Source organism: Leptodactylus fuscus, chromosome 1 (genome assembly GCF_031893055.1).
Source record: "Leptodactylus fuscus isolate aLepFus1 chromosome 1, aLepFus1.hap2, whole genome shotgun sequence".
Lineage (NCBI taxonomy): Eukaryota > Metazoa > Chordata > Amphibia > Anura > Leptodactylidae > Leptodactylus > Leptodactylus fuscus.
Window position 1 is genome coordinate 241,645,166 of NC_134265.1, and position 13,769 is coordinate 241,658,934.

The window sequence follows — 13,769 nt, forward strand, 5'->3', positions numbered from 1 at the left end:
TGAGCAAAACATGGGGGAAGCAACATACACTACATGTGTGTGTAGACAACAAACTGTACGTACGTGTGTGTGTGTGTGTGTGTGTGTGTGTGTGTGTGTGTGTGTGTGTGTGTGTGTGTGTGTGAGTGAGTGAGTGAGTGAGTGAGAGAGAGAGAGAGAGAGAGAGGAGGAAAACAGAGGTAGGGCTGAAGTAGTGGAGGCAGTAGGGATGTATGTGGGGGAGAACATGGAGGTAGCAGAGATGTGTGTTGCAGAGGTGTGTGAAGAAAAAAAAAAGTAAAAAAGCATAATAGACACAAAATCTTGCTACTTTTCAAATGGGTCTAAGTACAGTAGTGGGGAGTCCTGAACAAGCGTCTCACCTAAAGGGAGTCCCGGTTTCAGAAAGTTTATTAACCACTGTCCTAAATAGTGCAAGTTATCCATCAGTTAGTGCCAGTTATAGCCTCCTCATCTGTGCCAGACACCACCCCTTTGTTAGTGCCAGCTACACTACACCCGATTTCTATCAGGCACAGAACCTTTAAGGGTAAGTTCACACAGGGTTTTTTGGTTAGGATTTTGAGGCCGTATCCGCCTCAAAATCCTGACCAAAAAGACGGCTCCCATTGATTTCAATGGGAGCTGGTCAGTTAGGGCCGTTTGTTCCGGCTCCTGGAAAAAGAAGCGACATGCTCATTCTTCAGGCCTATTCGCCTCACAATTAAGCCTGAAGACACTTCCCCCTCCCCCCGACTAGGCCCATTCATTGGGCCTAATCTGGAGCGGAGTGCACAACTGGATGCCGATGCAGTGCACGGCATTCAGTCGTGGCTACCAGTTTTTTGATCCGGAACCTGAGGCGGTCTCTGCCTCAGGTTCCGGACCAAAAAACCCAGTGTGAACTTACCTTCAGAGTGTCAACACTAATAGGTGTCATTAACCATACTGAACCCTATCAGTACCATCACCACAGTCCCTGTTAGTTCCAGCAGTCACAATGTTTTAGTAATGCAAACCTTGCTTTTGTGCTGCTCCTCTAAGCAGGACCTACAAGATATGTTCTATAGCAGGTTATGAATGCCTTCAAGGTTCTTCTGTGACTAGTGTAGAGAGAGAGAACAGAGCTGCTGCCAAGTCTCTACACCAGAAAGAAGAAAATTTGCCAACTGCATCTTTTTATAACATGAAAACCACAGGATACATTTCTCAAGACCTTATTCCGAAAAAGTGGCATAAAAAGTTTTTAAATTGTTGCAAGTGCTGTTTTACGAGCCAGTGCATATTTTAGCGTCGAGCACATACTCTTGAAAGGAGGCGTTAATAACGGGGCATGACCTCATCCTAAATTAGGTGCATTCTCCCTACGAAGCAGAGATCATCAAGACTTGTGTGGAATGCAGCAATCTTGAAGGATCCCCCATGTGTGAGTCCTGATGGTTGTAGGCTGACCAGAAAGACATGACAAATTACAATAACCATTCATTAAAGCTCTGACTATGTCACCTGCATAAACATAGGCCACTGTAACCATAAGCCTATGCCAACTATAAACACATATCATGAGTAACAAAACCCTAGATGATGATGGCATTCTAATGAAAAGTCTACTCTGCTATAAGACAACATTCACAGGCTTGAGAAATCTAATAATTAGGTAGTATGCGAAGTAATGTAAGCCCGAACCAAAAATGCTTCATAGGATAAACACTTCGCTAAAAATAGTTCCAGACTGGTAAACTACATCTGAGACCTAAACATAGGGTGTTCCTATAACCACAGGTATTGAGAGGCAGGTACATTCCTGAGCACAACTATGCCCTACCTTAGTTCTCACACAGCCTAATAATAGATTCTCACAGGTTTCAAGTGCTTAAAGACAAAAAAAAAATAAATAAATCTTATTTAGGAAGTGACTATGAAAAGGTTATGTTTTGAAGTGTGTTCATCCAGATCTTCCTCAGACCTTTATTTGTTAAATAGGGAAAGGCTAATGTGTCACTAAGGGAAATAGGTTGGAAGTGTATTTTATATGTTTACATCTAAATACTTTGAAATCTCTTCAATAGGAGTAGGCGATATTATTGTACAAACCTATAGACAAGAGTGAAGATGCTTAGGGAAGAAAGTAGCCATGTTTTACTAATCTAATCAACCCCTTAAAGAAAAGTCATTGTTGAAGGAATATACAAATACAGACACATATTTAAAGTATATAGAGACTAGCATTTGCCCACAACTTCGTCCACGGGTCGTTGTTGTGGACGATGCGGCTGCGTCCATGAACCCCCGCTGACTCTCAAACCCCTCTTTTGTGTGGCATACCATCAAGTCCTCCCTTGCAGGTCCCATTCTGCGCAGCAGTAGCCATGGGCCAGTGGAAGCCATCTTGCGGGACCCTCCCCTCCTGGGTCGGCCCACAAATGCTTCCTTTGCGTCCTCACTGCCCCGCGGTCCTGGGTTCCTCCCTGGACACCCAAATTCTTTTTCCCGAAACTCGTCGTGCGTGGCCCTCTTCTTCCCCCCTGCCTCCCCCCCCCCAAGGGCCCCCAGGCACGCGGCTCTGTGCACCTTCCTGGGCCCCCAAACCCCTCTCCTTTGAACTGTCCTCCCGTGCGGCCCCCTGGCCACCGAAACGCTGCTTCTGTGTACCCAGGGTGGTGCGCCTAGCAACATACCCTTCACGGCACCGGTATACACACCCAGCCGGCATAATCGCTGTACGTGCGGTGTCCCGTACATTCAGGCTGCGCAGCTGCCTCGGACCCAACCTGGGAGTGTGAGGCATATTGGCAGGGGCGCAGAGTGTTCCCAGCCGCTGGACCTTCCGAGCGGCGCTTAGTTGAATCAGCATGGCAGCATCGCACTGTAGCCGCGAGCAGCCGCCATTTTCTCAGAGCCGCAGATGCTCCATCGGCCACGCCCACAGACTTCAGCGGACTTATCGGGGAGCGCACATTGTCCATCGTCCCGCCCCGCACGTGATGCGAACCTATCAGAGGCCAGCTGAAAGAGCCGGGCTTACGTCATCTCAGGTCCTGCAGCGGAGCTGGAGCAGATTTTTGCCGGTAACGTTGGGGAGTTCAGGGGCTGGAGCGGTATACGAAGTAGCCTACCTTTCCTTCCCGGTGGCCATCTAGGTATGTGGCAAATCTCACGCCAATCCGTTCAGTCGTTTGGGCGTCACTGAGGAACAAACATCCAAACTTTCACATTTATAATATTAGTAGGAAGGATAGGATAATCTCCCACTGTTTTTAGTCTATAGCACTCCTGAAACCATCTTGTAAAAATTCTGCAGAGAACACAGGGGTTAATTGCCTCCATCTTTGGTGTGCTTCACTATGAATGCACCCTAGGTTGGTCACACGTGCAATGAAGCAGTGCTTCACTTTTCCTGGTTCCACTTCATAACACACAGGCACAGGGTATATAGATCCTAGATAAGTATAACGGTTTTTATCTTCCATACGGGCATGAAGAGTTTTACAAACTGCTATTTCAAACACTAAACATAAGAATCCTCTATAAATGTAACAATGAGATAAGGTGGGAAGTGCTGGATATTTAATGTTTGTCTATTGTCTACCTATATTCTACGTGTTAGTGTTGCTTCAAGTTGGAGAACCTGATACTTGTGTGACTATAGAAAGGTTAACCAGGTTGTTTCATCTAACAAACACTTCAGCTCTCCAGTATAGTGTGTTTCCAATTATCTATGTACAGAGTGGTACTGACTGTTTTGCAGGTATTAGTAGTTGCTGTAACTAAGCTCCCCCTCCAACATACTGTATGGGCATTACTGCTATGTGATACCTTTACTATGTTGGCAGAAGAGAGTCATCCAGGAAGAACTCATGTGCAGGACAAATAGATGGAAGGTGTTATCTGATTATATAAAAAAAAAAAAAAAAAAGCTACAAATATTATAAAATAAAAAAACAAAAAACAAAACAATAATATGCTGTAGCTATCTGACCAGCCAGAGGAGCAGATACCCGCTACAGATGAGAACTAAGCAGGTCTAACTAACTAACTAGTGTTCTCTTTCATTTTTATTTTCTTTCAACAACCAAATAACTTCTTTAGGCTAAGGCCCGACGTTGCAGAAAAGCTGCCTTTGTTTTGCTGCATTTTTTTGAGCCAAAGCCTGGAGTGGATTGAGCAGAAGGGAGAAGTATAAGGGCTAGTTCACAAAGGGTTCCTCGTGAAAACATTCCATTGTGGCTTCCCGCTCCGGACGAGGCCCAAATGAATGGGCCTAGTCTGGAGGGTGGTGTCGCAAGGCAGACGCCGCAGCTGAATCAGACACGGAATTCGCCTGAAGAAAGGACAGCTCGCTTCTTTTTACTGTGGGCGGGAGCAAACCACTCACCGAAAAAGGAAATGACCAACTCCCATTGATTTCAATGGGAAGCGGCAGGATTTTGAGGCGGACTCCATGTCAAAATCCTGACCATTTTGCCCTGTGTGAACTAGCCCTAAGCGCTTCCTATGTTTGTCATTCCTTCTGTAGCCACTCCTGAGCTTGGTGCAAAAAGCACAGCAGCAGCTTCTTTCACCATCTACATCAACTCCGGTTTATAGGATCTGTTAATACAGTAGGTGCTGCTTGACTAATTATTGTCATTTTTTTCTGTTGCCCTCAAGCCCACTTGAGTGAATGCAATTACTTTTGGTACCTGATATGATAATTATGCTCTATATTGGTAAGTGGGAATGGTGTCCCTAGAGAAAAAATTCCAGCTGTGCCGGTATCAGTGAGGCATCAGCTATTGCATAAAGCAAAGAGCTGTATTATATATAATGATAAGCTCACACTGGCAATGGGGTTTCCATTCCCAAAAAACGAAAACCTAGACTGCTTAAAATGTGGTTACCCCATGGGAATGCACTGACCCCATAGACTATAATGAGGTCCGATGGGTTTCCACCCGTAAAATCCATTTCTCAAGTGGAATGGGGGTTGGAATCCCCGAATGGTCACCCAACACAGCTATGACCGTAGCGTTATGCATAGTCCTGATATCCATCCGCTTTCAAACAGTTTAAAAATAAAAAGCGGTTTGTTACAAAAAGGATTCCAAATGGTTACACAGCGAATGCCCGGATCTGTCTTTTTAGATAGATAGTCAATGGGTATCCATCAAAAAAATGTCAGTTTGATGCCAGTTTTCTTCAGTTTGTGGCTGTCTTTAACCGATCCGTTTTTTACTTTTTCCCTTCTTCATCCTGAGCATGTGCAGAGGGAAAAATGGATTGCAAAACGGACACAAACAGATGACTATCCATTGTAATCCTTTTCTAATCCACATTTCACAGACCTCAAAATTAAAAAAAAAAAAAATGTTTTGAGGTGGTCTATTTTGTATCCTTATTTTTTGCATGGACACAACGTCCTGCAAGTCCAACTTTGGTTTACATTCAAAAGAGCAGATACACGGCAGAAAGGCTCAAAATACAGGTAATTTTAAAAACCTATTGAAATGAATGAGTTTTTAAACAAATAGTTTCCAAAAAGTTTTTCTGATCTTAAGGCGAACTTGCAACAGACGGATACCAGGCACAAGTGTGAACGAAGCATTACTGTGTTATATCTGGTGTAGAACATGAGATGACTGGTTGACAAAGGGGTTCAAAGAGTAAGGCCAGGTTCACACAGGGTTTTTTGGCCCGGAACCTGAAGCGGAGGCTGCCTAAGGTTCTGGTCCAAAATAGGGGTTGCTTGCACTAGATGCCCAGCATTCAGTTTCGCACTCCGCCCTGGATTAGGCCCAAATGAATGAGTCTAGTCGGAAGGAGGATGTGTCTTCAAACGGATTTGTGAGGCAACTCCGCCTGAAGAATGAGCATGTCCGTTCTTTTTTCCGGGAGCTGGAACAAACGGCTCCTGGTAACAAAGAACTGACCGACCCATTGATTTCAATGGGAGCCGTCTTGTTGATCAGGATTTTGAGGTGGATGCGGCCTCAAAATCCTGACCAGAATACCCTATTTGAACTCAGCCTAACAAAGAGAACCTAAAGAATCTGTTTTATATGGGGGGTATTCTTTTAACATTACAACAATTTATTTTACTGTGTATTTGTACAATATCCACTGATGTTCCTAGATGAACAGCTGATGCTGTGTTCACACATCAGTATGCCATCCTTCCATTTGAATTCAGTTTGACACTTCAAAACGGACTGAGGCACATACTGATTGTATACTGACACCTTTTTATGCTGATAGCAAACGTTCTCCATCCCCTAGAGGACAGATAAAGGGATTAAAAGTAGCAATTGTAAACAGAGTAAAGATAAAGAGATATAATAAATGTCATTATCTCCTTATAAATGTCCTTATCTCTACTCTGTTTACAATTGCTACTTTTAATCCCCTTATCTGTCCTCTAGGGGATGGAGAACGTTTGCTATCAGCATAAAAAGGTGTCAGTATACAATCAGTATGTGCATCAGTCCATTTTGAAGTGTCAAACTGAATTCAAACAGATGGGTGGCATACTGAAGTGTGAACATACCCTTAGACAGATGCAATCATATGATCACATGGATATAAAAACAAAAGAATTAAATGTTTTATATTTTAATCCATGTTCTTAAACTTTTTTCCCCCCTATAAATGCACTTCTTTGGAAAAATAAATTGTATCATTAGGGTTAAAAAGCCTCCCATTGATTTCAATGTGTAACACCCGTAAGCTGGCACACATTGAAGTGAATGGGATCTGTTTTGAGCGTTCACACTCTGACACGTGTATATGTGTCTGAATGCACGGCGCGTTACTCCGTGGGAACAGAGCCTTATAGTGAAGCAATAGCACAGCAATAATCAACACAAAGCCAATAACAGGTTCATAGAAACAAACGACAAATTTAAAAAACTGATCCAAATACACAAACACCAGTTGTGTACAAAGTCCCACCTTTGGATCTATCTTGAGAATGGTGGTTGAACTGTACTGTATATGTAGTGTGATCAGTTTGTCATCATTGTTCCTGCCAGGACAGGTCGGAGTTCCCAGAAATAAATGCACTGCTGTTTTGTTTTGTTTGCTTTTTGCAATGTTAGCTAAAACCATGTTATCACTAGTGAAATCCTGTACTATACCATTATTCCCAATCTGGCACACTCACAGAGTGGTCTATATATCGACAAACTCAACGAACCACAGCAAACCAGGAATCATCTTCAGTCATTGTTAAGGTGTAATGCACACATCACTACTAGATGCACAGTAACAAAGGTTTAGTGCACATTATCAAGGTTGTATGATCAAAAAGCTAGAGAAGAAATAATTCAGGAGACTTCAAACACATTCACGTGTATGCAGAAAGAATACGGTGATAAAAGCCACGTCATGACAGCTATTCAGCTTTTATCATCAATATAATAATAATACAATACAATAGTACAATGGTACTCAGTAGGCTGGACTATGGCCTCCTGATTGTCTCTGCGTAGTACCCATAAGAACTGATGTGCGATGTTCTGCAATACTATGGATTACAGGACCTTTCACTGGTGATCTGAGATCCCAACTTCACGTTCCCTTGTGGGACAGGGAAAAAGTAAATAAAAAAAATAAAACACACCCCACACAACAATTATAAACAAATTTTTTTTTTTTAAAAAAAACACCTTTATATTTAGAAAACATATGATGTAAACAAAAATAAACAAACATGTTAGGTATCCCCATGTGCATACAGTCCTATGAAAAAGTTTGGGCACCCCTATTACTCTTAATCATTTTTTGTTCTAAATATTTTGGTGTTTGCAACAGCCATTTCAGTTTGATATATCTAATAACTGATGGACACAGTAATATTTCAGGATTGAAATGAGGTTTATTGTACTAACAGAAAATGTGCAATATGCATTAAACCAAAATTTGACCGGTGCAAAAGTATGGGCACCCTTATCATTTTATTGATTTGAATTCCCCTAACTACTTTTTACTGACTTACTGAAGCACAAAATTGGTTTTGTAACCTCAGTGAGCTTTGAACTTCATAGCCAGATGTATCCAATCATAAGAAAAGGTATTTAAGGTGGCCAATTGCAAGTTGATCTCCTATTTGAATCTCCTCTGAAGAGTGGCATCATGGGCTACTCAAAACAACTCTCAAATGATCTGAAAACAAAGATTGTTCAACATAGTTGTTCAGGGGAAGGATACAAAAAGTTGTCTCAGAGATTTAACCTGTCAGTTTCCACTGTGAGGAATATAGTAAGGAAATGGAAGACCACAGGGACAGTTCTTGTTAAGCCCAGAAGTGGCAGGCCAAGAAAAATATCAGAAAGGCAGAGAAGAAGAATGGTGAGAACAGTCAAGGACAATCCACAGATCACCTCCAAAGAGCTGCAGCATCATTTTGCTGCAGATGGTGTCACTGTGCATCGGTCAACTATACAGCGCACTTTGCACAAATAGAAGCTGTATGGGAGAGTGATGAGAAAGAAGCTGTTTCTGCACGTACGCCACAAATAGAGTTGCCTGAGGTATGAAAAAGCACATTTGGACAAGGCAGCTTCATTTTGGAAACAAAAATTGAGTTGTTTGGTTATAAAAAAAGGCGTTATGCATGGCGTCCAAAAAGAAACAGCATTCCAAGAAAAACACATGCTACCCACTGTAAAATTTGGTGGAGGTTCCATCATGCTTTGGGGCTGTGTGGCCAATGCCGGCATCGGGAATCTTGTTAAAGTTGAGGGTCGCATGGATTCCATTCAGTATCAGCAGATTCTTGAGAATAATGTTCAAGAATCAGTGACGAAGTTGAAGTTACGCCGGGGATGGATATTTCAGCAAGACAATGATCCAAAACACCGCTCCAAATCCTCAGGCATTCATGCAGAGGAACAATTACAATGTTCTGGAATGGCCATCCCAGTCCCCAGACCTGAATATCATTGAACATCTGTGGGATGATTTGAAGCGGGCTGTCCATGCTCGGCGACCATCTAACTTAACTGAACTTGAATTGTTTGTCCAAAATACCTTTATCCAGGATCCAGGAACTGATTAAAAGCTACAGGAAGCGACTAGAGGCTGTTATCTTTGCAAAAGGAGGATCTACTAAATATTAATGTCACTTTTCTGTTGAGGTGCCCATACTTTTGCACCGGTCAAATTTTGGTTTAATGCATAGTGCGCATTTTCTGTTAGTACAATAAACCTCATTTCAATCCTGAAATATTACTGTGTCCATCAGTTATTAGATATATCAAACTGAAATGGCTGCTGCAAATACCAAAATATTTAGAACTAAAAATGATTAAGATTAATAGGGGTGCCCAAACTTTTTCATAGGACTGTATAAGTCCCCACTATCCAAAAAAATAGTCTTCTTATTTCATATGGTGACCGCCGTAAAAAAGAAAAAAAAAACAATAAATAACAATGAAAAGTGATGAAAGTCATACATACCAAACATTGGTACCAACAGAAAGTACAACTTGTCCTGTAAATAAAGATCCCTGACATATCTCCATGCAATACAGTAAAAAAGTTTATAGGTGACAGACTATGGTGACCCCAGGAAAATCAAACAAGTTCAAAAAGTGACGTTTTATTTGTGAAAGCAGTAAGGGCGGGTTCACACCAGCGCCCCGCTCTCCGTTTATGCAGGTGTCTGTTTCCTGCCCGAAACTGGACAGGAGATGGAAACCTGCAGTCATTTTAAAAACCCATTCATTTGAATGGCTTTGGAAAGTGTCCAGCATTTGAGCGCCTGTGAGCGTCTTCTGCTCTCCACGGCAAAACCGTTTTATTGCTAACCGGAAACAAAGTCGGACAAGCAGTACTTTCGCCACGGAGAGCACAAAACGCTTACGGGCACTCACAGCTGGACACTGTTTGCCAGGTTTCCGTCTACTGCCAGCAGAAAATGGAAACCTGGATAACTGAGATTATGCGCTGGTGTGAACCCACCCTAAAATGTAATAAAAGCCAATATAAAATGTGGTATCGTCGTAATCGTAATGACCCGCCAGGCAAAGCCGCCATGTCATTTTCAATGAAGAGTGAACGGTGTGGGAACAAAATACCACCAAAACTAGCCCATTCTGGCAAACAGAACTGATTTTCAATTGCAGAAATGTCTGCAGTGGATGAATATCAACTAAAACATATTTATCTCACATCTATATCTGTCTCTTTATTTCTATATTTTGTTAGGGAATTGCCTGTTGAGCTATTCCCCAGTAGCTGCTGCTGAAACCAGGAAAGACAACAATGACAAAGACAGGGAGTCCTAAACTTGACCCAACTCCTGTCCCTGCCTACTTTCCTCAAGTACCCTAGGCTATACGGGGAAACTGGGTGACAGTCAATTCTCTGGATAAGTGTTTGCACAGGGCAAGACAAAACAACACAGAAGCAGAGCCAGCAAGCCAAGGGTCAAACCAGAGAGACAAACAGTGCCAAATCGAAAATCTAAAAGAGTAGTAACAAGGGAAGCCAAAGGTCAGAAGTCAGTAAATGCAATAGAAAAGACAAGCTAGGACAGAGTCGCAATAGCCAGCAGAAACGTGTCAGCTGATGACCTGTTTATAGGAAGTCCAGAACCCACCCCGGACTTGATAGGAAGGTAGACTGTCAATCACACAGGCAAGGCTAAGATTAACTATTAGGCTGAGTTCACACAGGGTTTTTTTGGAAATCAATGGGAGCCGGTCATGTTCTGGCTCCAGGAAAAAAGAAGCAAGATGCTCATTCTTCAGGCCATTTTGCCTCGCGATTTGGCCTGAAGACACTCCCTCCTCCCGACTAGGCACATTCATTGGGCCTAATCCGGAGCGGAGCGCAGTGCACTGGCATTCAGTTGTCACTACCCGTTTTTTGGATCAGAACCTAAGGTGGAAGCCGCCTCAGGTTCCGGTCCAAAAAACCCTTTCTGAACTTACCCTTAGGGTAAGTTCTCACAGAGTTTTTTGGTCAGGATTTTAAGGCCGTATTCGCCTCAAAATCCTGACAGGTCCCACTGAAATCAATGGGAGTCGCTCAGGAGCTTTTTCTGGCTTGTGCTCATTCTTCAGGCCGTTTCGCCTCACGATTTGGCTTAAAGACACACCCTCCTCCGGACTAGGACCATTCATTGGGCCTAATCCGGAGCGGAGTGCGCGGCTGGATGCCGGTGCAGTGCACCAGCTTTCAGTCACGGCTACCCAGCTTTTGGATCAGAACCTGAGGAGGCCTCCGCCTCAGGTTCCAATCCAAAAAACCCAGTGTGAACTTACCCTTAGAGTAGCAGAGGGAAACCAGGGTGAAGGATATGGGAGTGGTGGAAAATCAATTAAAGAGGTGAGGGAATAGGACAATGTTCAGATAATACAAGAAGAACCTAGAGCAAGGAAACATAGCCAGACACCTCCTGCGAGGATGGCGCAGAAGTTCGAACAGGTGCGGACGTAACATCTTTCTAAAGTTGATCTTATACATTAGATGCATATTGGCGCAACCAATTTTAAAGTGTCTGGTTCCCCCCCTCCTCCACATAGGCAATTTCCCTTACCTTGCCTCCCCCCATACACAATTCAATTTACACTTGACACATTCACAGTGCCTATCATCTGCATAAGGCATAGTGTCCGCATGCTCCAACACTCCATTCAGATCTCTCCGCACCAAAGTTTTGCAGGTGATGAGGACTGAGGGACTTGCAACCCCTGTTCTAATCTTATTTATGGGGTACCATCGATGAAACAATTAGCAGATATGCCATGGAAAACTCCTTAAATTCTCTTGCACCCTATATAAAATTATATATTCTAAGTAACACATTTTTAGTGGCTGTTCTATGCTACGTTCACATAAGCGCCAAACTGCTAAAACAGCAGTTACCCACTACATCAGCGCACCCCTTTGATTACAGTGGGAGCCACCATTTCAAAACTGAAAGTGGCAGAATAAAGATTCCTCTCCAGTGGAGATTCCAGCTTATATATGACCCCAGCCTTGAAGAGCTTTCATTGTATACATTGTGTGTAGATGATAATGTCTGGCATGGTAATAATGCTCTAGAAAAACAGTGAAATAGTCCCAGGCCTTGCAAGCATTGTATAACTTGCAAAAGCAGCGAAACAAAACAACCTGTGCAATATGTACACAGATCCGGAATCCACTAGCATGTGCTGTTCACATGAGTACAGATTACACTGCGTTTACCTCTACATTAATATAACACTGGCTCACATACAATAGATATAATAAAAAAATGTGTGTAATATACACTAATGAACTCATAAAACTGGTATATAAACAAAACAAAGACATAAGAGAAACATTACATGTAATATATCTCATTATTAGTCTACTCCCCAAACAATTGCCAGTGACGACAATAATAACTATTTATTTTATGTGTCTTTCCACACCTATTGCACCGTAATGTCTACACTAATACACTTGGAATGGTGAAATAATTCACTGACATATACTTATTATTGTAACTACTATCTTTATAAGATAGAGGGGTAATAACTTCCCCATGGACCTCTGCTGACCCATAACACAGACTGAATTACATGCAGAGTCGGTTACATGTTTACAGTCATTGGAAATCCATCACTAGCTCGGGTTTGTGACTTAGAAGAGCTTCATTGCTGATGTCTGACCATGAAGGAGTCAGAGTAGGGCTGTCCAAGAATATAGGTTGGAGTCTGAGTCAGCGGCCTTGGCTTGCCAACTGTACAGCCGTGTCAAACACTATGAGGTGAACACAAGCATGAAGCCAGCTTAAAATAGATTGATAGTTATCTACTATGTATTACATAGACAGATAGATGGGATAGATAGAATACAAATAAATATGACAAATTAAAAATTATATAGATATTACATGTATATAACAGATTAAATAAATGATATAGAAAATGATTACATAGATTAAATAAAATTATATAGATAGCTATGACATAGATAAAATAAAATAACAGATATAGATATAACAAAAATAAAATTATATGACATAGATAGCTATGACATGGATGAAATACATTGATACAATACAGCTATATAGTATATAGGACATACCGTAGATGAAATACATTGATACAATACAGCTATATAGTATATAGGACATACCGTAGATGAAATACATTGATACAATACAGCTATATAGTAGATAGGACATAGGTGATATACATTGATACAATACAGCTATATAGTATATAGGTAGATAGGAGATGGCTGAAATAATATGATACCGATAGATAACCCATAGACAGCTCTGGCCAGTTCCTCCACATATATAGCAGCAGTCCTAGCCTGTATATTTAGAGTCAGTGGCTGGGCTATATACGTTCACCTCCATTACACATACAGCTGTCGTGTTCACCTCACCTCAGCCAGCGCTCAAGTTTCCCTTCTTACCGAGCACAAGCGTCAGCAGCACCGAGGTGTCCATCAGTGTAGCCTGCCTGGCACATGGAGGGTGAGCGCCCGGCAGGCAGACACTTCCAGAGTCCGGCAGCAGTGTCTCAGCTTGTGTCATGCAGGCTATGGACAGATAGGAGAAGCCAGGGAGGTGACCTGCAGGGCTCCTTCTATCCCGGCGACATGCCCCTCCCCTGTCACTTCCAACAGCCCTGCCCAACATTGCCCAAAACAGGCACACAACTCCCTGCCCTCAGAGTGCTCCCTGACGTTACAGCCTGCTGCTTTACCTCAGAGACATGCTTCTACTACTCAGCCTTCTTGTATGTGTGGTGTTCATCAGCCTGCCATGGTGGAGGGGTAACCTGGAGTTATTGGACTTTACACCTGAGCCCCCATAACCATCG

At 42.6% G+C, this 13,769-nt stretch overlaps 1 protein-coding gene across 1 annotated transcript in view; it reads right to left on the minus strand.

The window, feature by feature from the left end:
* Positions 1 to 13,471, minus strand: part of BTC (betacellulin) — a 41,707-nt gene extending 28,236 nt beyond the window's left edge. The window contains exon 1 of the mRNA XM_075285355.1: positions 13,360 to 13,471. Coding sequence (XP_075141456.1) covers positions 13,360 to 13,393 — 34 coding nt within the window. The 5' untranslated portion in view covers positions 13,394 to 13,471. The remainder of the gene's footprint in view (positions 1 to 13,359) is intronic.
* Positions 13,472 to 13,769: the final 298 nt, after the last annotated feature.